The sequence below is a fragment of the Diceros bicornis genome, chromosome X, assembly GCF_020826845.1.
Source record: "Diceros bicornis minor isolate mBicDic1 chromosome X, mDicBic1.mat.cur, whole genome shotgun sequence".
Taxonomy (NCBI): Eukaryota; Metazoa; Chordata; class Mammalia; order Perissodactyla; family Rhinocerotidae; genus Diceros; species Diceros bicornis.
In genome coordinates this window covers 40,734,543-40,760,497 of record NC_080781.1, presented here as the reverse complement: position 1 = coordinate 40,760,497, position 25,955 = coordinate 40,734,543, and the positions used below count along the sequence as shown (strand labels likewise).

Sequence of the window (25,955 nt, the reverse complement as noted above, 5' to 3'; positions counted from 1 at the left end):
ATTTTAAACAGCACAGCAAGAATTATCCAATAAATAGAAAGTAATTTTTGGTATCGTGCATTTCTGTTTTTTCCCCCAAATGCTCTAAATGTACATGTAGAAGCTTTATATATAGAAATAATGATACTAAATGAATTTTAAGATCTAACCAGGGCCGCCCCGTGGCTTAGCGGTTAAGTGCGCATGCTCCGCTGCTGGCGGCCCAGGTTTGGATCCCGGGCGCGCACTGATGCACCGCTTCTCCGGCCATGATGAGGCCGCGTCCCACATACAGCAACTAGAAGGATGTGCAGCTGTGACATACAACTATCTACTGGGGCTTTGGGGGAAAATAAATAAATAAATAAGAACTAACCAAATTGCAGTTTCAGTACTTCTGATTTATGGGCTAGGAGAGGGAGAAGTTGGATACAAAAAGCTGGTAAATTTGGTAGTAATTTAAAAATAAGGTCCATTTGTATAAACCTGAAAAAAAGTATATCACAAACAATTCATTATTTTCTTAAATATGGAAGAGAAAGATGCCTAATCTTAGTAAGTATTCAATCATAATAAAATGTATTTCTTAACAAAGGAAGCATTATATTGGAAATTACTTAGATTAAAATAGGTTTCTACTTTCTTTGCATTTCTCCAGAGTGCTTTGTGTACACACACACACACACAGCTCATTTCTCATTAACATAAGACAGAGGTTAGACCATTTTATTTCACTTTTATCATTAAAAAATTTGTGTCATGATGAAATTTTGGCACACGTACAAGTAAATGTATGTTTTAGAAGTGCTCTTCAAAAATGAGTGTTAAGCCCTTTTCATTTTAACAACATTTATTACAAATCACATTTTATAAACACTAAATTACATATAAAAGCTGGACACAAATATCCAGAAGCAAAAACAGCAGCACTATTAACATAAGAGAAATAAGCTAATATAATGTTTAAACATGTATAACTTAATAAAATTACTAATTTTTCATTGCTAATTTTTCATGAATTCAAAAGCTATTCAGAAATGAAATGTAGTATAATTACTATCAATGTTTTGAATCATAGAAACAACAACCATAGCACTACTTATTTTTAAAAATCTTTTCAAACATTCAGAAGCCAAATCACTGTCCTTAAAGACAAAGTAAACTTGGGTAAAAGCTCTTATCTAACTGAAGAATATAAAATTTTAGGCTTTGGTTAATAGTTACTAAATTTAGTGGAAAATTTTAAATTAACATCTCCCTTATATGTTGTATTCCTGAGTTTTTGCTAAAATACCATAGATAAAATAAAGAAAATTTATAGCTTTGCATAACATTGTATTATATTTTTGAAAGACAAAAAGTATTGTGATTATCTTAAATGTGAATAATGGGGTTTAATAATGTAATCATGATCAGAAGGAATATGTTTAATTCAACTTAATTACAGGAAAAATTAATGCCCTCTGACCACTACTTGCAAAGCTCATTCGTAAATTATATTAAACCTATCACCAATTTTTATTTGCATCTTTTTAAATCATTTTGACTTAAAGGAGAGGTTGATTATGTAGATGTTATAAAAAGATGAAAATGATGCAATGCAAATAGTTAGAACAAGGCCAGGCACCGGGCAGGTGGTCAATATTACTTACTAATTTAAAATGGAAATTCAATTAATCTTTTACTTCTGAACATCAACACACAATTCAGTGTAGTAGTTAATATCCAAAAACAGTTTGAACATGAAAATACATTTTTAGTAACAATCATATGAGGAATTTTTACAAGTGGCTATTTTCAGTCTTAATTTTACCAAAATAGAAGTAAACTTAAGGTTCCTTTTAAAAATAGACCTATGAAAGCTAATTTTCTATTAGCTGCTATATGTGATGTAGATGGCAGGTTCAGTCCCTTCTCATAAGATCAACGTATCAACATCTTCTAAACAGATTACTTTAGATTACAACAAACCCCTTAAAACAGAGTTTCTCCTGGAGACTGAATTGGTGCATCTGGGGATTGGGTCCAAGAATGTGGATTTTTAAACAAGTAGCTCTCCCCTGCCTCCTGGTAAATTATTATGGTCAGGTTGATTTAGAAAATAATGCTTTAAAGCAACCAAAATAATTTTATCATACTTGAACATTACTTGATATGAGTGCCGTGTCTAATGAAAATCAAATTTATCTAGCTTTTTAATAACCTGCATAGCTTATCATTATGCCTAAGCATTTCTTACCTAAATGTCACAAAGTTTTGTTCTAATTCTCCTAAAAGCCTACAAGAGCTAATAAAACAGTAATCACCTTCTTGAAAACTGCCGGTGATCGGGCTTCCATAGTTTTAGTGTTGCATATACCTTTTCTTACCAGGAAGCAGAAGAGTCATCTAGCAGTTGTACTCAAAAACTAAACAATGTGGAATTTATTCAAATAATTATACTACTCACAAAGTAGTCTTTAAACAGCTATACTAACATCAGTTAGTAGAGTTACTTGTAAAACTGGTATCAAATACCTATTAATTTAAAAAATTCAGTTTACAAAGTATTATGTCAACTCTGTGTATAAAATCTCATTCGCCATATTATGTGCCTAGGAAGCAATTATTCAATTGGATATGTATATATGAAAAAATGTGCATAGGTTCATTCTAATTGATCAACTAGTAACAAATCCCTCTAAATTGAAAAAGAAAATAAGCAATGGAATATATTCTCAAACAAATATCATAGGGCACTGAGGAAACTTTAAATTATCAGAGATTTGAAAGAACATTTAATTAGGATTAAAATCACGAACTGTTAGCCACTTCTATTTTCTAATAACAGTATCATATGCAGAGAAACAAAACTGTGAGCTTACTGAAGTGGGTTACATAGTTTTTAAGCTGAATAAAACTACTTAATTTAAAATGAACTACTTTTGAACCTCAAGTAAATGATGCAGTATTCAACCATTTATTAAAAAGTAAAATTTAACAATTTTAGCATTAGTAAAAACCGTTGCTAATACACAAATTGAAAAGGGCTTAACATCCAGTCCCTGGTTCCACACTGCACTTCATATTCCCATCTGTATATCAGCAAAGTTGTAGAAGCTGTCTACGTCTGCAGATGCTGTCTCCTTGCTTTCTGATACGAACATCTATTTTAAATATAAAAGAAACAAAAAATAAATACTAGTAATCCCCAAATTCCAAAGCCCACGTTCTCCACAGAACAAAGTCACAAGCTTGCTATTTAAAAGAAATTCAAGGGCCAGCCCAGTGATGTAATGGTTAAGTTCGCACACTCCGCTTTGGTGGCCCGGGGTTTGCAGGTTCAGATCCCAGGCACAGACCTACGCACCACTTATCAAGCCGTGCTGTGGCAGGCGTCCCACATGCGGGGTAGAGGAAGATGGGCATGGATGTTAGCCCAGGGCCAATTTTCCTCAGCAAAAAGAGGAGGATTGGCAACAGATGTTAGCTCAGGGATAATCTTCCTCCTCAAAAATAAATAAATAAACAAATAAAAGAAATTCAAGTACATCATTTATAATATTTAATCTAGATTTTCTGTAGTATCTATGCAATATAGTTTTAATAGCTATAATGTAAATTGAGCTCATTTAAAAACACTTGTGATATAACTAAAGTCTTTGCTTTCATAATACTTCAGTTGTATTTTATTACACTTGGAGTTTTACTGGTTTTTAAACACAACAGTCAATATTATGAAAGCTACTGAATAAAGTGGTTTATTTAAAGAGCTCTTTGTTTCTTCTATTTTCTAATAACAATCTCAATAGGCTGAGAAGCAAAATTTGAGATTATCTTTTTAAAAGCTGCTAAAGATATATTATTAATTTTAAATGAATTAGTTTCTAACATCACTAAAGCAGTACACAATAGAACCCTTCAAAAATAGCTTTCACGGGGCCAGCCAGGTGGTGCAAGCAGTTAAGTGCACACACTCCGCTGCGGCAGCCTGGGGTTCGCCAGTTCAGATCCCGGGCGCGCACCGATGCACCGCTTGTTAAGCTGTGCTGTGGCGGCGTCCCATATAAAGTAGAGGAAGATGGGCACGGATGTTAGCCCAGGGCCAGTCTTCCTCAGCAAAAAGAGGAGGATTGGCATTGGATGTTAGCTCAGGGCTGGTCCTCCTCACAAAAAAAAATTAAAAAAAATAAAATAAAGCTTTCACAATGTCAGCCAGAAATTAGAGGAGACCTGGGTTCTATTCTAGTTTTATCACAAACTAGCTGTGTGATGCTGAAAATTTAATAAACCTCTCTGGGCTCAGTTCCCACGCCTGTAAAATGAGAAAGCTGGATTAGATAATCTTTAACTCATTCAGATCTAAAAACTCCAAATCATATAACCATTCCCTCTCTGGTTCCTTTTCTATTCAATTTGATTATATTCGCCCTCTCCCTTAGTACTGTGATGATAAAATGAGACAAAAGACAAAGTATACTTTCAATTATGCAAATTCAAATAATCATAAGCCAAATCAGACTACAAAACCAAAAATTCCCTCTGAGATATGTATCAAAAAAATCATCAGTTATATATATACTCATTTAATCTTCTTATATGTTTGGTTTCTAAGTTATTTAAGTCTGAAATTCTTAAATACAACAACCTCATCAGCATATCTAGAAAATACCTACATGTAATGATTTCTAGATATAGTTCAAGTTCAATTTCTGAAGCAAATAATAATGAATACTGGGTAATAGGATTGTCTGTCTAAAATATATAATCCTAGAAATATAACATCTTTCAACATATCACTATTTTAAAAAAAGGAAGGACTTGAAGAGACATTTCATGAGACTTTTACTTTAGAAACTTATGTATTATTGGAGGTTTTTAATAAGTAGCTTCTTATTTTGTAAATTTTTAAGCAATTAAAATTTTAGTTCAGCAAGGAAAAAACTAAAGCTTAGCTCTCAATTATTTAACAACAGGTTCTAAAATTCATGATCTGCTGTTTTTCTTTTTAATTCCAAGCAATACCAGGGATAAAAGTACTATTTGATTGTAAGGAAAAGGAAATGAAATGAAAAGCTTCGACTGAAATATAGTCAATAAAATCTTCTACCTTGGTCCCGTTGAATATCTCGTTGACAATAAGTTGACATCCTTCTACAGCACCATCTCCATTAAACTCCAAGGCAATAACAGGACCTATAAGAAAATCCAACAAGTGCTGTCTTATCATGAATACAAATCCATCCTAAAATTAATGTTTTTATTTTTCCCTGAAGAATTTCCAGCCTCTTCTTTGGGAGTAAGAGAAAAGGAAGAAGGAAGTAGACAGATGGGACACATCACTTCAGCTACTTCTTCCTACTCTAATCATAAAACAAATAAATGCAGACGAGTAGCTTCACATCACATGACAAGTAGCTTCAATGCTATTATAGGATTAGTGTCACATTTTTAAATATTATAAATAATCCAGCTTTTCTGGTTTTCATTCTTCTATAAAAACCCTAAAAAGTCTACTCATTTAGCAGTACAAAAAATAGCTGATAAAATGATAAATAAGATCAAAAGCAATTTAAGTCAATTATAAGTAGGTTTTGCCAGGCAACCAGCCTTGCTTCCAACTCTCCTACTTACCAGCTAAGTTCTGGGCCACCAATAATGAAGCTAAACCAAGTAGGAATTAAGGCCAGGCACCAAAAGTAATGACCATCTGAAAGTATTTTTCTTGAGTGTGCCTTAAAACTTCATTCTAGAACCAATGACCAAGTTTTTATTTTTTAATTCTCTGAATAGGACATTTGTGCCTCCTTTCCCACACATTAATTTGAATACTTTTAAACCACTTGTACTTTAAATTCTGGTGTAAAGATTCATGATTTAGTTTGGCTTGGATTGAAACGTAGCTTTGGCACTACTGGTGTCAAATTGTTGGTAAACATGGCCATAAGTTAGCTAAACAAAATATGCCCTTCAATTCAATTTATATTTATTCAGCTATCACTATATTCCTAATAGATTTGATTTTTATCTCCTATAGTAATGGAGAAGTCCTGATCTCCAGGAAATTACAAATTTCTTGAAAAAAGACATAAACCCATTAAACAAATATGGAACAACAGAGAATAATGAAATACTAAGTAATAAAATACTAAGGTGAATGTAGTCATGTGCCATAGGACAAGGCCCAAGAAAGAGAGAAAACATCACACTACACTGGGCACCAAAATAACTGAGGGCTTGTGATTTAATACAGACAACAAACACAGAAAAGGCAGGATATATAACAGTCAACTGTACAATTAGATACAGAGAACAAATTAAAGTATGAGTTTTTTAGCATCACAGTGTGTAGATCAAGATAGGTGCTGAGTAAAGAAAAGGAGGTAACTGGGGAACATTTTCTCAGAAAAATGGATGATTCTATGTCTGGGGCAAGAAATGGGTAAGATCAACCTGGAATATCTTGCTGAGCCAAAAAAGCAATGAGGTTATCAAAGGCCAATGGGGTTGTATCAGAAGGACACAAGAGCCAGCCTGAAGGGGCTCCCAGTGGCCAAATATGAGACATGGTGAGATCAGAAGAATAATGATTGCAATGTATTAAAACATACTGAAATATATAAAAAGTCATGAGTTCATAATGATATTTAAAAAGAGAGAGAAACAAAATTCACTGGACACCACTGTAGGTTGCTAGGGCACCAATTCATTACTCTGAAAATTGATGCTAAATTATTTTCCCTTTATTTATTCTGCTTTTCTGACACGAAGCATATCTCAAGTTAACCAAACAGCTCTGATGTACAAGGAGAAGTTCTGTTAATATGCATTAATAAATGCAGAGGTAATGACATGATTAGAAAATGATCATTTTGCAACTCCTAATAAAATAATTGGATCAGGCAACAATCATCAATGGTTTTAGCATCCCACAGGGAAGACTGACAGGAAACTTTACAATAAAAAGAGAAGGCTGTCACCACATGAACCTAACAATCAATCTTAGCATCACTAAAAGTGTAACAATGAAACATTATGTGCCCTCTCATTTAATGCTATAGGAAATAGTACCACTTGTGAAATATTCCTGCAAAAAAAAAATAACTCGAGTGTAAACAAAGCTTTGATCTAACTTCTAGTCTACAAGAACCATAAAGGAACAAATTAAACCCATGCATACTACAGGACAACTGACCAGGTTTCTTTTACAAGACAAAGGCATGAAACAAAAAGGGGAATAGGAACACCTGCTTCCGGTTAAGAGCGATATAAAATACAAAACAACCATATGCGGTGAGTGAACCAATTTTAGAGCTGGATCAAACTAACTGTAAAAATACATAAAGAATGTTTTTAGACAATTAGGGAAATTTGAATATGGACTGGGTATTAGACGATATTAAGGAATTGTTGTTAATCATGATAGATGTGATAATATAATGTGGTTACTTAAGAAAACATCCATTTTTAATTTTGTTTTGTTTAAGTCACTGAAATATGTAGGGGTGAAATGACAGGACATATCAAAATTTGATTAAAATATTTCAGCAAAAGAAGAGATTATAGATGATTTTTTAAAGTATGGCAAAAAGTTGATAAAACTGGGGGATGGGTACACATAGGGTCATTGTACTCTCTACTTTTGAGGAGACATAGTACATTTGGAAATTTACAAGGAATTTAAAAAGCATTTTAAACCAAATAAATACTGAACTAAAAAGAAAAAACTGATAATAAATGTAGGGTTTCCAGTTTTGCAAAGAGTGGAAAGTTTGAATTAAGGTAGAATAGAGAATGCTTTTATTCAGAATCACCAAAAGGAAATACAGTAGATATATTTTTTCAAGTCAGACATTTATTGAAAGTTCCTGTATTCTACAAAGGCAACATAATCTAGAATTCAGAAATACAATATTTTTAGAATCACCCAGGTATGTAACTTAGTTGATATTCTTTGAATAGAATATGATGAACTTCCAATAAGTGACCTAAAAATTTGCCAACAAAGAAACACCAACAAAAAATGTGGACAAGTGCATCAGTTTTGATTAACATGTGTAGATAATCCAAAATTAAAGAAAAATTACAAAGCTGCCAACACACCTTTTAAGCAGTCATATTTGTGTCTCTATCTAATGACGATGACTACAATTACTGTGATTATTTCAAACTGAACTATGAGGTCAACAAGGATCACTGGTCATGTTTTGAGTGTTTTAATGTGAACATCTTATGAAATAGTTCGCAGTAGCTTTAAATCTAAATATTTGAACAGTCATGAAAAATCGTGAAACTTTGAAGTAAATAAAAAAGATTCCTGGATGTCCTATCTAACAAACTCTTCTGTCTAACATGACCTTGGAACAAGCCACTATCATGTCTCAATTAGATTATAGCAACAGCCTCCCAGCTGTTCTCTCTGCTTCCCCCTTAGAGCAACCAGTGATAAAAGTTACATTTTAAAGGGACCATGACATTTCTCTGCTCTAAAACCTCCAGTAAAATATGATCTATATTTTTATTTTTAATTATTCTAAAAATAACTGACAGTTTAAAGTAATAACATTAACAATGTATTAGGTGTTTATAGCATATGTAATGGTAAAATACATAACAGTGACACAGGGATGGGAGGGAAGATTTGAGAATATAATGTTATTAGGTCCTTACATGCTATAGGTAAAGTGGTATAATATTATTATAAGGTGGGGTCAAAGTATTTAAATATGTATACTGTAAAACCTAAGGTGACCATTAAATAAGATTTAGAAAAAGAGGTATAAATAATAAGTCAATAAAGGAGATAAAATGGAATCATAAAAAATGCCCAATTAAACAGAAAAAGAGGTAACCAGAAACAAAGAACAAATGGAACATAAAGCAGCTAGCAAAATGATAGATGTTGATCCAACGATTATCAATCCCTTTCCATGTGAATGGTCTAAACACACCAGTTAAAAGACAGAGGTTGTCAGATTGGATTGAAAAGCATGAACCAACTATATGCTATCTACAAAAAATCCACTTTAGATATACAGACTTTGATAAGTTAAAAGAAAAGGGATAAAGATATATGATGAAATAGTATCAACCAAATGAAAGCTGGAGCAGCTATATTTCAGACAAAGTAGATTTCAAAACAAAGAAGATTATCAGAGACAAAGAGGGACATTACATAATGATAAAGGATTCTCCAAAAAGATATAACAATCCTAAATGTGTATGCACCTAACAACAGAGTTTCAAAATTCACGAGGCAAAACTTGATAGGATCTGAAAAGAGAAACAGACAAATCCACAATTATAGTTGGACACTTCAACACTCCTCTCTCTTTAATTCATAGAACAAGTAGGCAGAAAATCAGTAAGGATATAAATGACCTGAATAGCACTATCAACCAAATTGACCTAGCGAACGTTTACAGAACATTCCATCAAACAAAAGCAAACTATACATTCTTCTCACATGCACATAGAATATTCACCAAGATAGGCTATATTCTGTGCCACAAAACAAACCTTAACTAATTAAAGAAAATAGAAATCATACAATGTGCGTTTTCAGACCGTAACAGCATTAATCTAGAAATCAATAACAGAAACACATCTGGACAATCTCCAAATGTTTGGAAATTAAACAATATATTTCTAAATAATCCATGGATCAAGTGAAAAGTTTCAAGGGAAACTAAAAAATATCCTGAACTACATACAGTCATGCATCATTTAACAATGAGGATATTTTCTGAGAACTGCATTGTTAGGTGATTTTGTTGTTATGACAATATCATAGAGTGTACTTACAAAAACTCAGATGGTATAGGCCTCTACACACCTAGGTTGTATGGTGTTAATCTTATGGGACCACTATCGTATATGTGGTCCGTCATTGACCGAAATATCGTTATGCAGCACATGCCTGTACATCGGGGGTCAATACAGTTTTTCTGTAAAGGACCAGATAGGAAATATTTTAGGCTTAGTGGGCCTTACAGCGTCTGTCACAACTAATCATCTCTGCTGTTATAATGCAAAAGCAGCAAAACATAATAGATAAAAGAATGAGTGTGGCTGTGCTCCAATAAAACTTCATTTACAAAACATATAGTAGGCCATATTTTGCCAAACCCTGAATTAAATGAAAATACATCATATCAAAATTTGTAGGATGAAGCTAAAGCAGTGCTCAAATTTTGAACACAAAATATATATATAATTGATCCTTATTATTTGTGGATTCCTTATTTGCGAATTTGCCTACTTGGTAAAATTTATTTGTAACCCCCAAATCAACACTTGCAGTCTTTTCATGGTCATTAGTGGACACACACAGAGCAGTGAAAAATTTGAGTTGCCCGACATGCAAGTTCCCAGGTGAATGTGAACAAAGTGATGCTCTGCCTTCTTGTATCAGCATTCATTCTATAAACAAGTGTCCTTTTCACAGTCTATTTAGTGCCACATTTTTGTTGGTGATTTTGCTGTTTAAAATGGCCCCCAAACATAGCGCCCAAGTGCTGTCTAATACTCCTAAGCTTTGGAAGGCTGTGATGTGCCTTACAGAGAAAATAGCTGTTAGGGAAGCTTCATTCAGGTATGAGTTATAGTGCTGTTGGCTGTGAGTTCAATGTTAATGACTCAATAATATATACTAAATAAGGTGTCTTTAAACAGAAACACACAACAAGATTTTCTATTGATTGGTTGACAAAAATGTTGCGACCAGAGACTTCCAGGAACCTAACCCTGTATTTCTCCTCAGAGCAGCAGTTCAGTACTTACTAACTCAGTGTTCACAGCGACTTTATACAACATAACTGCTGTGAATAACAAGAATCGACTCTATTAGAGAAGAAGTATCTGAAATCAGTAAGCTAAGCTTAAACCTTAAGAAACTAGAGAAAGAAGAGCAAGTCAAACCTAAAGCAAGTGAAAGGAAGGAAATAAATATTAGAGCAGAAACCAATGAAACTGAAAAGAGAAAAACAATGGAGGAAAAAAATCAATGAAACAAAAAGCTGCTTCTTTGAAATTATCAATAAAATGATAAACCTCTATCCAGACTGATGGGAGCGGGCGAGAACTCCAATTACCAATAGCAGGAATATAAGAGGGACATCACTACTAATCCTGCAGACATTAATAAGAATAAGGAAATACTATGAACAACTCTATGCTCATCAATTTGATAACTTAGATGAAATGAAACAATTCCCTGAAAGACAAAAACTATCAAAATTCACTCAAGAAGAAAAAGACATCCTGAAGAGCCCTATAAATAATAAATAAAATTTATAGCTAAAAATATTTCCAAAAATTCTCCAGGCCCAGATGTTTTCACTGGCAAAGTCTATCACAGGAAGAAATGATACCAATTCTCTATAATCTCTTCAAGATCTTAGAAGAGAAAGGCCAGCATTACCCTAATATCAAAGCCAGACAAAAATGTTACAAGAAAACTACAGACCAATATTCCTCATGAACAAAGATGCAAAAATCCTCAATAAAATAACAGCAAATTGAATCTGGCAGTATATCAAAGGGATAATACATCATGATCAAGGGAGTTCATCTCAAAAATACAAGGCTGCTTTGACATTCAAAATCAACCAGTCACTTACCAGATTAAATGACTCAAGAATAAAAAATATATGATCATCTCAATCAACGCAGAAAAAGCATTCGACAAAATTCAACATCCATGTGTGATAAAAACTCAACAAACTAGAAATAGAATGGAACTCCCTTAGCCTAATAAAAGGTATGTATGAAAAACCTACAACTAACATCATTCTTAATGGTGAGACTAATCACTTTCACCCTGAGATCAGTAACAGGGCAAAGATGTCCTCTTCTCACTATTCTACACATCATAGTGGAAGTCTTAGCCAGCATAATAATGCAAGAAAAAGAAATAAAAGGCATGTCAAAGGGACAGAGGAACCAACCTAAAAGAGCTCCCCAAGGCTAAAACTAGAACAATTTGATAGTATTGGATTATAACTCAAAGAATAACATACATATCCATGAGTCCCTGACAGACATAAATGATTGAATAAATAAATGGGAGAGAAGGGAAAATATCTTTCTTAAAGAAGAATTTCAAATAATGTAAGAATTCCAAATAATATATGTACATAATCCCCTCTCTAAGAGGTAGAGCTTAAGTGCCCTCTCCTTGAGTGTAGGTTGGCCTTAGTAACTCAACTTCCAAAAAACAGAGTATAGAAAGGGAAAAACAGGAACTTTACAGTGTTCAGGACACCCGGCCGATACCACTTGAACCAAGTCACTAAGGTCAACATCACCAGTGATAAGTCATGTTGATATCACTTGCCCTCTGATGTGATGTGATGAGAAGGGCACTTCATTTCTTTCCCCCAACCCCATAACCCACATCTAACCAGAGAAAACATCAGACAAACCCAAATTGAGAGAGATTCTACAAAATAACTTACCAGTACTATTCAAATGTTTCAAGGTTATAAAAAACAAGGAAAGACTAAGGAACTATCACAGGAGAAGAGATTAAGGAGACATGACAACTAAATGCAATGTGGGATCTTGGATTGAACTCTGGAACAGAAAAAGGACATAAGTGGAAAAACTGGTGAAATTTGAATAAAGTTTATAGTTTAAGTTAATAGTATGTTACCAACGCAAATTTGTTAGTTGACAAATGTACCATGGTTATGTTAATATTAGGAGAAGCTGGGTAAAGGGTATATGGAAACTCTCTGTACTACCTTCACAATTTTTCTGTAAATATAAAATTATTCCAACATAAAAAGTTTATTAAAAAAACACAAATAAAAATGTTTAGTAGCTTCTCATCTCACTCAGATTAGAAGCCAAAGTCTCTACAGTGGCTTACAAGGCCCTAAATTATCTAATTCCTCCTCTGCTTCTTCTCAGGTCTCATCTACTATGTTTGTTGAAAAAAATGAATGAATGACCCTCTAAAACAAAGGAACCCAAGTCTGACTACTCATCAGAATCATCTGGGGAACTTTTTAAAATGCATATTCCAAGGGTATATCTCAGAGATATTTGAATCAATATTTCTGGGGTAGGAGTTGGAAATTTATATCTTTAAAAGCACCCTAGATTGTTCTGAGGATTAGTCAGGTTGAAGATTCTCAATATGGAAAACACAATGAATTCTCTCATAAGCAGTCACATAGCTTTATTAATTGAAAGTACATAACTATGACTACTTTGAGGAGGAAAATTTAGAGACTCTAAAGTACAAACTATTTGAAATAACAGTGAATTTTCAAAAGAATAAGTCTACCCTCAGCTCAGAACAGTGGTTTGCAACTGGGAGCAATTTTACCCCCCAGGGGACATTTGGCAATGTCTGGAAACGTTTTTGGTTGCCACAATTGGGGCAGTGTGCTACTGGCACCCAGTCAGTAGAGGCTAGGAATGCTACTAAACATTCTATAATGTACAAGACAGCCCTCCACAACAAAGAATTATCTGTCCTAAGATGTCAATAGTGCTGAGGTTGAGAAATCCTCCTTAGAATGACTGATGGCCACTTTTAGATAAGGAGCCAATCCATCCAACTCCTGCTGGAATATCTCCACTGACAGCCTGCTCACTATTCCACATCAATCAATGCACTATTGGGCAACTTAAAAATTTTCCCCCAATTTTTTTTTTTTTTTTTTGCTGAGGAAGATTCTCCCTGAGCTAACATCTGTTGCCAATCTTCCTCTTTTTTTCTCATGTGAGCCACTGCCACAGCATGGCCACTGACAGATGAGTGGTGTAGTTTCACGCCTGAGAACCAAACCCAGGCCACCAAAGTGGAGTGTGCCGAACTTTAACCACTAGACCATCAGGGCTGGCCCTCCTAACTTTTTAGTTTGAAAAATTCCAAACGCTATAGAAAAGTTGAAAGAATAACATAAATATCCATTTGCTCTTCACCTACACCCATCAAATGTTAACATTTGGCCACATTTGCTTTATCACATACTATACACACACACACATGCACACATACACACTTTATTTTTGTTTTGCTGAGTCATTTGAAAATAGCAGACATCATGATACTTCAGTATGCATCTCCTACATAACCACAATACCATTATCCTACCTAAGGATACTAACAATAATTCCATAGTATCATCTTCAAACTTCCCCAGTTGTCCCAAAAATGCCTTTTACAGCTTTATAACTCACCCTACCCCAATCCAAGATCCAACTAAGGTCATTCCTTACATTTAGTTGTTATGTTTCTTTTAATCCAAGAACAGTCCTCCATCATTTTTGTTTGTTTTCCAGGACATTGTCTGAAGAGTCCTGGCCAGTTGTCTTGTAGAATGTCTTCAATTTTGGATTTGTCTCATTGTTTCCTCATGGTGTCATTTAACATATCCCTAGATTTCCTTTCTTTCCTATAAACTAGAAATTAAATCTTGGTTTGATTAGATTCAGGTTAAATATTTTTGGCAAGAATACTTCATAGGTGATGTTGTGTATTTCTTTTTTTTCCTTTTTGGTGAGGAAGATTAGCCCTGAGCTAACTAACATCTGTTGCCAATCCTCCTCTTTGTGCTGAGGAAGATTGGCCCTGGGATAACATCTGTGCCAATCTTCTTCTACTTTATATGTGGGATGCCTGCCACAGCATGGCTTGATAAGCAGTGCGCAGGTCCACGCCTGGGATCCGAACCTGCGAACTCCAGGCTACCGAAGTGGAGCTGCCCGGCCATCAGTGCTGCTGTTTGATCACTGGGTTAATGTGGTAATCATCAAATCTCTGCTGTAAAGGTACACTTCCTCTTTGAATTAGAAATGTATAAATATCCTATTTCTTATCAGCTTGTACCCCAATACTTTTAGCATTCACTGATAATCTTTGTCTGAATTATTACATCGAGATACATAGTCTATCATTCCTTCTACATTTATTAGCTCACAGTATTCGGTAAACAGCAGAAAAGCTTTCCTTTATTTCCTCTTCTCTTCTTTTTTATTATGACTGGATGCATGGATTTCTGTTGTTGTTAAATAAATTCCCTTCATTATTCTTTTTGATGCTCAAATTGTCCCAAATTTGGCCAGTGGAAACTCCTTCAAGCTGGCTCCTATGACCTTTTGACATGACCTCAATAGTCTTTGAGTACTTCCTATGGGTATCTCTGGTTTTAAAAACTGTTTATATGATGTTTAATTGCTGAAATTCCTATAACATCTGCCCATTGGTTTTGGTTCTACTTTTTGTAAGAACAGAACATTTTACTTCTTCCACGTGGTGTGTTGTGTTACTTAAACACAGATATTATATTTGGGTTGGAGCAATTCTATGAAACCACTTCACTAACAGTACATGAGTACATAAATCATTAATTTAGACTTACTCATATGCTCACTTCATCCCTAATTCTCACACTTTAGGATGTTCATTACACTATTACTTGATTCAATTTGTAAAAGCTGCTGGGAGTTTAAAGGTTCATTTTCAAGGTTCCATCAGAATGTTCCCACGTCAAAATGGTTGCATCAAAGGAGCCAGGTCACAATTTCCTATATGTAATCTGGGATAGATTCATGCACTGGGTTGGAGCGAATCCTTGATACTACTAGAGTAACCACAAAGGTATTTGAAATACTGTATTAATACTTAAGGGCTGAGTCACACCCAGCATTAGTTATTAAAATTATCCTAACAATTCTCCAACATTTTCACACAGGTTTTTGCAGTTTATTACATCTTATTTATATATAAAGAGCATGTAAATGCAGATGTGCCCTCTTTCTAGTGTATACCCCATCAGCATTGCATATTATTATACATATTTGCTCAGGCTAGTCAAGAAAAGTCGGATGAGCTTTGAGCAAACAATGTCCCCGCTCTGACAGATAAATAGTATTCTGTCCTCTAGAATCAGTACACCTTCAAATACCCACAGGCAGACAGCAGCCCTTCAGGAGGGCACATGAACTCTAGTTTTTCTGTTTGCAGACATATTTCCAATATCTGAAATTTATTGGAGGCATTCACCCACTGGGGAAAACAATCCTAATTATGCATAAAAAGTTAATCAATTATATTAAATACATAAAATAGTATACCATTTTATGTATATTTCTTATTTCTTTTCCAGTATAGTCAAAGCACACTGAAGGCAGAAAGAATCCTTATCAAGTGCTTTGGGCACTTGATAACTCTGGGCAGGGAGAATGAAATGGTCACTCACTATAATACAATAATAATAAAATAATAATTAAAAATAATAAAATACATAATAATAAAATGACTTTCAAGTACTAAGATGATAGAATAGGAAAAAATCATAATGCCTAATTTCCAATTATATAGGGCTTTTTGAATGATGTGAAATTTTGACATTTCTGAACAGTAATAGAAAAAAACATAAAACAAATGAGAAAGAGAAAGCAATGTAAGAGAAATGCTTAAAGGCAAGAGTAAATCAAATCAGCATGTCAAGAGAATAACTACAAAAGTATACCAATCATCCAGAAGGTACCTTTGTCCAGAAGAGGAAGGAAGTCAGGTGCTTTTTCCCGAAAAACCCTTTGAGCATCCTCAGCTTTCATTGACACTTCCTTTGTCTGAACTAGGAAAAAGCTTTTACCAACCATCTGTGGAAAATAAAATTTCACGTAGATTTTAAAATGACTTTCTGAGATTAAAACAATATTTTCTTATACTAGTATTTTTCTGTATAAAATGCAACACAGCACACTGATTTTTGTTTTAGTTATGACTCAAATTCACGGTGTTTGCTATAACAAGTTTGCACGTACACAAGGTTCTTTCTTCCAGATGGGCGGTTCTAGTTAAGAATTAGTACCGCGATGCCTAATGTTAAGATTATAATAAATGTGAATTGTACCTCAAAATTTAAAACATAGTTAAAAAATTTTCTTTGACTGAAACTAACAGATGGAAGCTTTAGTTTGGTGATACTGCAAATGTCCAATGAGAGGGGAATGGTTTAAGTAAATTATGGTACATTCACATGATAAAATACCATAGTTCATCAAATATAATAAATAATAAAATGGGGACTAGCTTATGTAATAATGTTAATTTTAAAAAGCATGATATAAATTTATACAGTATAGCACAATAATGATAGATAACATTTATGGAGTACGTCCTCTGTGCCAGGCAGTTTTGTGTACTTTATATTTTTAACACATTTAACCCTCTCATGAGATAGGTACTCTTATTACCCTCATTTTACAGATGATAAAATTAAGGCAGAGAGTGGTTAAGAAACCTGCCCAAGGTCACACAACTATTAAGTAACAGAGCTATGATTCAAACCCAATTAATCTGATTACAGATTAAATAAATTGAAAATTATTCCTAAAAAGACTATTCAAGGTACAGTACATTATGGATGATTTTTAAGCTTATTTCTACTCTTCTTCATTTCTACAGTTTTCTACAATGAGAACATATTAATTTTTAAAATAATTATGAAAGTAGTTTTAAAAAATGCAAAGTCATTCAACTACTTAATTGTTTTTTAGCAAAGCCTATTGGGTTTTTAATTATAAAAGTAACATATATGCTCAATACAGAACATTTGAAAAACAAAATATAGAAACAAAGAAATATCAACCAAAGTGCTACCAGCTAAAGATGCCATATAGGTATACTTCCTTTTACTCTCCCAGTTTTCTTTTCCTCCCATTACAGAAATAATACATGTTCATTGTAAAGTCCATAGAATTACAAAAAAGAAAAATCTGCTATACACAATGGAATACTACTCAGCCATAAGAAACGATGAAATCCAGCCATTTGTGACAACATGGATGGACATTGAGGGTATTATGCAAGTGAAATAAGTCAGAGGGAGAAGGTCAAATACCGTATGATTTCCCTCATTAAGTAGTAGATAATAACAACAACAAACAAACACATAGAGACAGAGATTGGACTGGTGGTTACCAGAGGGGAAGGGGGGAGGGAGGAGGGCGAAAGGGATAATTCGGCACAAGTGTGTGGTGATGGGTTGTAATTAGTATTTGGGTGGTGAACATGATGTAATCTATGCAGAAATAGAAGTATAATGATGTACACCTGAAATTTATACAATGTTAGAAACCAATGTTACTGCAATAAACAAAAAAAAAAATCTGCCCTTAATCCACTTCCTAAGAATAACCACAACTGTTAACATTTTAGTATATATAACTTTCCAGACTTACCTACTTTAAAAACAAATCAGATACTTACATAATATTCTACAAATTTTCACTTACTTGATTGTGAACATTTTCCAGCTATTCTACTATAAAATCAGTTGTAATGGTTGACAGTATTTCATTCTATGGCTACATTATTCCATACCATTCCATCAAATTGGAATCAAACTTAAATCCTTTTTCAAAGCCCTCAATGCTTCCTCAGAAAAAACATACATAAAAAAGTAGAAAATTACATGGACATCACTGCCACATGATGACTGCAAAGTTACTTAAAATAGCAGAAACAATCCTACATCTGTTTCTAATTTTCTAGACAGCTCGTTACCTCTCATTTTATAGTCAGACACATAAACTGACAAAAGATGATTAATTCAAAATACCATTACCTAAAAACAAATAACAAACTATGAAACTATATCTATTTTGATATTTCACTGCAGATATTTGAAGAAACTCTTTTTCATGAAAATTCTTCTAAAGACTATAAAACAGTGGTAACTACCCAACTTAAATTATGCAATATTTCACTCCCAAACAATCTGAACTGCATGCTTTTACTCTAATTTATCCTGTGCATATCTGTGTTGTAGGTAAGAGCCAGCCAGAAATATGAGTTTTAGGTGAGAAAACTGAGGCCCAGTAACTTCTCTTGACTCCAAAGGGAATGTGCACTGCTTTAGTCAGCTTTTCTGGACTTTCTACCCTTTCAAGTTTTATACTTCCTATCTCAAAAAGACCATTATGATATGGTTAATTTATAAAAACGTGAAACAAAATTCTGTGATACTCCTAGGGTTTAACAAAACCAGAGTTAGCAATCACAGTTCCAGTCTAAGCTGTCCTAAGATATTTGTGTTATGAAATGAGATTCAAGTTTTACTTTTCCATCTCAATATTAACCATCTTTTAGACATATTTTCCTAGGAACTTGAGCTTTATTTTTTAAAAAATATGTAATCTCTCTCTTAATATGTGAGTCGCTGGTCTTTCAGCACATTTGATACCCTCTTCACAGGTACTTGGTATTTTCTTCTTTTTGTTCTCTTTTCATTCTTTAATTCTGATTTCAGAATTAGATAGGATCACTCTAGCCAGAAAGTCCCAGGGTTTTTCCTTCTAGGCTGGAGGGTAGTATTTGCCTTGACTCCATGCACTTTTTTTTTGTGAGGAAGATCAGCCCTGAGCTAACATCCATCCTCCTCTTTTTGCTGAGGAAGACTGGCCCTGGGCTAACATCTGTGCCCATCTTCTTCCACCTTATATGGGACGCCATCACAGCATGGCCTGACAAGCGGTGCCTCGGTGTGTGCCCGGAATCCGAACCCCAGCTGCCAGCAGCGGAGCGGGCGCACTTAACTGCTACGCCACGGGGCCGGCCCCAACTCCATGCACTTTTGGTCACATTCCTGCCCCACCAGGCTCTCATCAACTTTCCTTTACCACTGAGGCAGCATAGTAGCAGCATGCTTGAGGGTTAAGGCACGTGGCCTACATAGCCAGACTGCCTGGATTTAAATCATGGCTCTGCTGTTTACCAGCTGAGTGACCTTTTGCAAATTACTTACCCTCTCTCTGGCTCATTTTCCTTATCTGTAAAAAGGGGAATAATGGCACCTATTTCATAGGTTATTCTGAATTAAGTGGGTTAATCCATTTAAATCCCTTACAATAGTGCCTGGTATATAGTAACACTATATAAGTGTTAGCTATTATTATTATTGTTATTGTTAGATTTTTGTTTGTTTTTAATTATTTTGTAATCCAGAAGGACATCTAAAGAATATCACTCTTCCTGGTCATATTGCTTTCAAGTGCACACAACACTGCCATTTCATACATCAGATACCAAAAGTTAAAAGGTTAAGAACATCTGATGACTCATGAAGGCAGTTTGTTTTGATGGCTTCTTTCTTTAAATATGCTATATATTCTTTATATCCACTCCTCATTACCTACCAAAAAGGAGTTTAGCCTGAATAATTACATCTTTTGAAAACTATATTATTTTTAAAAAATCTCCATATAGTATAATGAAAATATTTACCTCTCAGATGTTGGATTAACATGAGATTAAACAGCTCAAAGGCCAGAAGCACTGTTTCTATATCTTACCAGATTCATAGCATGTTTTTATCAGATTTGCATAATCAAAAAAGAAAATATCAAAGTCTTAAAATTATACTTTGGTTTCTGTTGTTTTTGAAAACTAGACCTCAGATATTCTCTGTAGAGTTCAGACATGGGTTTTCTACATTGTAGAATGTACAGCTACAGAGAGGTAGTCATTTTTATTTTTTTTCCTAAAATCATTCCTTTTGACAGAACTGTTACAACTTTTTAAAAATCCATTCAAGGGGCCAGCCCGGTGGTGCAAGCAGTTAAGTGCGCGCGCTCTGCTGCAGCGGCCCGGGGTTTGTCGGTTCAGATCCCGGGCGCACACTGACGCACCGCTTGGCAAGCCATGCTGTGGCGGCGTCCCATATAAAGTAGAGGAAGATGGGCATGGATGTTAGCCCAGGGCCAGTCTTCCTCAGCAAAAAAAAAGAGGAGGATTGGCAGATGTTAGCTCAGGGCCGATCTTCCTCACAAAAAAAAAATCCATTCAAAAAGAGACTTGATGAGTTTTCCATTCACTTATCTATTTCTGGAAGTTTGATTTGTAAACTCAAACAGACTCCTTCTGAAGAACATCTGATTAATGGATAATCAATGCATCCTGCTGCTGCCTCCCCACTGGAGCACCCACCAACACAGCAACCGTTGCTCCTGGATTGAATTATCTTTTTAAAAAGTTTCTTTGGGAAAGTATTTTGAGGCCTAAGCAACCAGCTTACAGATAAATCTGTAGGGGGCAGAGGACTATAACTTAAGTATTGCCTGAATTTCTAATAGCCAATTTAAAAAGAATGGACGTTCTTCAGAAAGCAGTGTGTTTCTATCTAGGTGTATGTCTGTTTCTGTTCTCTCTCTCTCCTTACCTCATCAATTAGTTTCCTGGCATTTGCGATAGTATAATCACCAGCAAATAATACCACTAAGCATGATTCATCACTGCTCTTCTGTCTCTGACCCCGGGATACTGGAACGATACTTCTGTTGGCTTCTGTGGAAACACGGACAGCTTTGAGTTCTTCGGTAGTAGGCAGAGGAACGTGGTCTTGAACTACAACATCTTCTGGAAGAAGGCTCCAGTTGAGTTCTCCTGATACAGGTGTAAAGTCATGAATGTTACTCCAGGTATTATTGAAGATACTTAGCCCTGCATCTTTGAACTGGAAAGCTAATTCAGGGTAGTACCATTGAAAACAGCCAAATTTGATATTTGTGGAAGACTCAATGATGGGTTGAGTGGCACAGCACAAAAAGACTTCCAGCTTTCTACAATCCCGCACACGAAACTGTTGGCAGGCTAACACGCACTTGCAATCTCTGCAATTTCGGAAAAACACACTGCCTTTCACGGGTCCCAGAAAAATTACACAGTTAGTACAGTCATCAATAGTGATCGTAGCAGAGTGATCAAAAATATAGATGTTACAGTTCTCACAGTCTTGAATGAGAAACTGTTGTCCTGCCACTTTCCCAGGTAAGCGACCTACTGTTTCATCCTTCAGTCCACTGAAAGTGTAGTCTTTCGGATCAACCTGCAGGGACAAAATAAAGATCTTGAGTATTATTAACATTATTCAACAGATATCAATTAAATGTCTACTGGGTGCCAGGCACAATTCTTAGTGCTAAAACAATACATTCCTACTTTCACCGACTTTGCAACACAATGAGAAAATGAACAGCACAAATTTTTTTTCCAATAAATAAAAGGCATGGGGGAAAAAAAGGGAGAGGAAACTGTTATAGATAAAGAAAGATTCAATGACATATCAACCAAAGAATGTGTGGACAGTGTTTAGATCCTGTTTCAACATACCAATTGTAAAAACACTTTTTTGAAACAATTGGGGAAATTCTCACACATATACATAGCATATTGGACGATATTAAGGAATATTTCAGCTCTGAGGCTTGTTCTTTTTCTGATGCTTCACATTTAAAACAACTTCTGCTTCTTTAAAAACTTCTGAAATTGGAAATACACCCAGATTGAAGGATATCTCTATCCTTCCATAAATTGATGCATGGGTCTTAGTTTCTAAATCCCGACTGTTTTCTGCAATGTTCTAGAAAATGGAAGAAGCTGAAAGCACAAGAATCACTATACGTCAGAACTTGCATCTACTAGATATTCCAAACTAAAGCTCACATAATCTTTTAAACAGTATGCCTGGAATCTGTCACATTATTTTTTTTTTATTTTAACTGCCTTCTCAAAATATACTCACTAAAGGGCCATTTTGATTTTTCTACATTACTTTTGAATCTACTTGCACTGTTTTACCTCTTTGCAAACTTAAATTTCATGCAAAACTTCATGCACCAGAAACAGGCTCCCATAGATACAGTATGTAAAAATCTGATTTTTTTTACAAAGGATAATTTAATCATCTTAATTATTAGCAAACTAGCTTAAAATGACTTATTCAATATTGCACAATAAATGTACTTATCCAGTTTTACATAATGTACTAGAAGGGGTACTGGTCTGTAGCATGAGGCAATAAAAGAGCCATTTGTTTTCCAGTCTCAATTTTGTCACCTATGAGCAACATGATCTTGAAAAAGGCACTTCAACTTTCTGGATCTTCAGTTATTCAACCAACATTTGAACATCCAATATGAGCCAGACATTGTTTTAGGCACTAAAATGAATATGACCAGGTCATTCCATAAAAGAAGTAAACACTAACCTAAATAGATGATTTAAAAACAACTTGGCTGTGTAATGATAAATGGCCAGAATATTCTGGAAATATAGAAGAGGAATACCTGGGGCAGGGGAGGTAGGGGTGTAAGACTTCCTGTACAAAGTGAGAATGAATAAGCTGGAGTTCACCAGGTAATAGGGGTGGGAGTAAAGGATCCTCCCTTCCCACGCCAGGCAAAAGTGAAAGAATGAGTAAAATAAAACTCTTCAGGGAGGGTGAGGAAAACTGAAAGTGGTTTGGTGTTACCACTGATAGCGGAATGGGAGCAGATGAAGTTAGAGAGGTAGGTAGAGGCCATATTATAAAGCTTGAAAGTTATCTATGGGCAATAGGGTACCACAGAAGGATTTAAATAAGCAAAATTTACATTTCAGGAAGATTATTCTGATAAGAATAAGGAAAAGTGAAGCGTGGATCTGAGAGGCTGTTGCAGTTGTCCAGAAAGGGCTGGAACTAGAGCAGTGGTTAGTAGGGAAGAGGAAAATGGGATAAATTTGAGAAATATTGAGGAAGTAGAATCAGCAGATTTGGTAATTCAATGACTGTAGGAGGTAAGGCAGAAGGATGGGTCAAATTCTCTAATCCAGTGTTTTTCAACTTTTTGGACCACAATCCACACTAGTATATTCTTCAGCACAGTCCAGTACACATACTTATGAGTATTTGTGCATGTACACATACCAATGAAATAAAAGTTTCACAAAATAATATTTACCCTTATATAAGCCCCCTAATATTTTCTATTATCCCACCCACAGGTTTGAAAAAACACTACTCTGGTTTATGTGATTGGATGTTGGTAGTGCCACACACAGAAAAAATGGAAAATACAGGAGGCAACACAGGTTTAATGTGGGAAGAGGTGTTCAAGCAATTCCATTTCTAGGATTTTCCAGTTTGGTCTCTACAAAGGTAATGAACTAGAGTTGCTGGCTCCCCATTGCCCAAGATCAACCCCAAAGGGACCAGGTATGGAAAATACCAAGAAAAGGAGAAACTCTGAGAAACCCCTGTGGTGGGGTGAGGGAGGATACAAAAGCAAAGGAACCTCTTGAGATTTCTGCTCTTGCTTCTCCCCCTCCTAAATCTTGAGACAATAGTGCTTCCCTCCCCAGCTGCTGGGACTCAGATCTCTGGTCTAGACTTCCTTGGGAGTACACTTCAGGGCAGGGCAGAAACCCTGTATTGGTGAAGAGCTGAGAAAAACAGGTGGGGACTAACTTTGACAGTCATTCTGGACCTCTCCAAACCCTCAGAACTGGTGAATTAAAATCTAAGGAGTATCTTCTAATGCTGCTTCTCTCAATTATTGATTGGTCAAGTAGACTAAAAAAAAAATCTACAAAAATATAGAAGATCTGGTCTGCATTAATAAGTAGAGTATACTCACATTTTTTATTAAGCACACACTAAAGAGTTTTTTAAAATCATGTACTATATCATAAAGAAAGCCTCAACAAATTTTAAATAATAGATAACTTACAGGTCATGATATGGGACCAACATGCAATTAAGTTAGAAGTTAATATCATTGTGTATATATACCACATCTTCTTTATCCATTCGTCCCTTGATGGGCACTTAGGTTGCTTCCAAGTCTTGGCTATTGAAATCCAGCCATTTGTGACAACATGGATGGACATTGAGGGCACAATGCAAAGTGAAATAAGTCAGAGGGAGAAGGTCAAATACCGTATGATTTCCTTCATTAGGTAGTAGATAATAACAACAATAAACAAACACATAGGGACAGAGATTGGATTGGTAGTTACCAGAGGGGAAGGGGGGAGGGAGGAGGGTGAAAGGGATAATTCGGTACATGTGTGTGGTGATGGGTTGTAATTAGTATTTTGGTGGTGAACATGATGTAATCTATGCAGAAATAGAAGTATAATGATGTCCACCTGAAATTTTTACAATGTTATAAACCAATGTTACTGCAATAAACAAAAAATTATAAAAAAAAAAGAAGTTAATATCAAAAGATACTTTAAAAAATCCTTGCCTATTTGAAAATTTTAAAAACACACTGATAAATAACTCATGGGTTAAAGAAGAAATCATGATCAAAATCTAAAAATACTTAGAATTAAATGTTAAGACACCACATATGGGAAATCAACAATTCAAAGAGATTTATGCATCCCTATGTTCATTGCAGCATTATTCACAATAGCCAAGACATGGAAGCAACCCAAGTGCCCATCAACAGATGAATGGATAAAGAAGATGTGGTATACACATACAATGGAATACTACTCAGCCATTAAAAAGACAAAATTGTGCCATTTGTGACAACATGGATGGACCTTGAGCATATTATGCTAAGCAAAATAAGCCAGACAGAGAAAGACAAACACCGTATGATTTCACTCATATGTGGAAGATAAACTAACACATGGATAAGGAAAAAAGATTAGTGGTCACCAGAGGCGAAGGGGGTGCGGGGTGGGAAAACGGGGTAAAGGGGCACATATGTATGGTGACGGATATAAACTGGACTAGTGGTGGTGAACACGATGCAGTCTATACAGAAACTGATATATAATAATGTACATCTGAAATTTACACAATGTTATAAGCCAATATGACCTCAATAAAAAAAAAAAAAAAAGACACCACATATGGGATGCAGCAAAAATGGTGCTTTGAGGGAAATCTATAACCTTAAATAGCTACCAAAAAACTCAAAATTAATGAGTTAAATGTCCATCTTAAGAAATTAGACAATAAACAATAGAATAAACCTACAGAAAGTAGAAGGAAAAAAGATAAAAACAATAGCAGAGATTAATCATTTAGAAATCAAATATATAATAGAAAACATCAGCAAAGCGAAAAACAGTTTTTTGGGGGGAAAAACCCAAAAAATATGTAAACTTCTGGCAAGAATGATCAAGAAAAGAAGAATAAAAACACAAACTATGAATGAAAAGGGGACTATAACTGTAAATAAAGTAGAAGTTA

The 25,955-nt window shown here is 34.9% G+C and overlaps 1 protein-coding gene across 1 annotated transcript in view; it reads right to left on the bottom strand.

Annotated features, from left to right (window-relative positions):
- Positions 1-658: 658 nt before the first annotated feature.
- Positions 659-25,955, bottom strand: part of RP2 (RP2 activator of ARL3 GTPase) — a 37,309-nt gene continuing 12,012 nt past the window's right edge. The window contains exons 2-5 of the mRNA XM_058535738.1: positions 21,144-21,809; positions 16,467-16,581; positions 5,069-5,154; positions 659-3,125 (exon numbers count right to left, since the gene is read on the bottom strand). Coding sequence (XP_058391721.1) covers positions 3,042-3,125; positions 5,069-5,154; positions 16,467-16,581; positions 21,144-21,809 — 951 coding nt within the window. The 3' untranslated portion in view covers positions 659-3,041. The remainder of the gene's footprint in view (positions 3,126-5,068; positions 5,155-16,466; positions 16,582-21,143; positions 21,810-25,955) is intronic.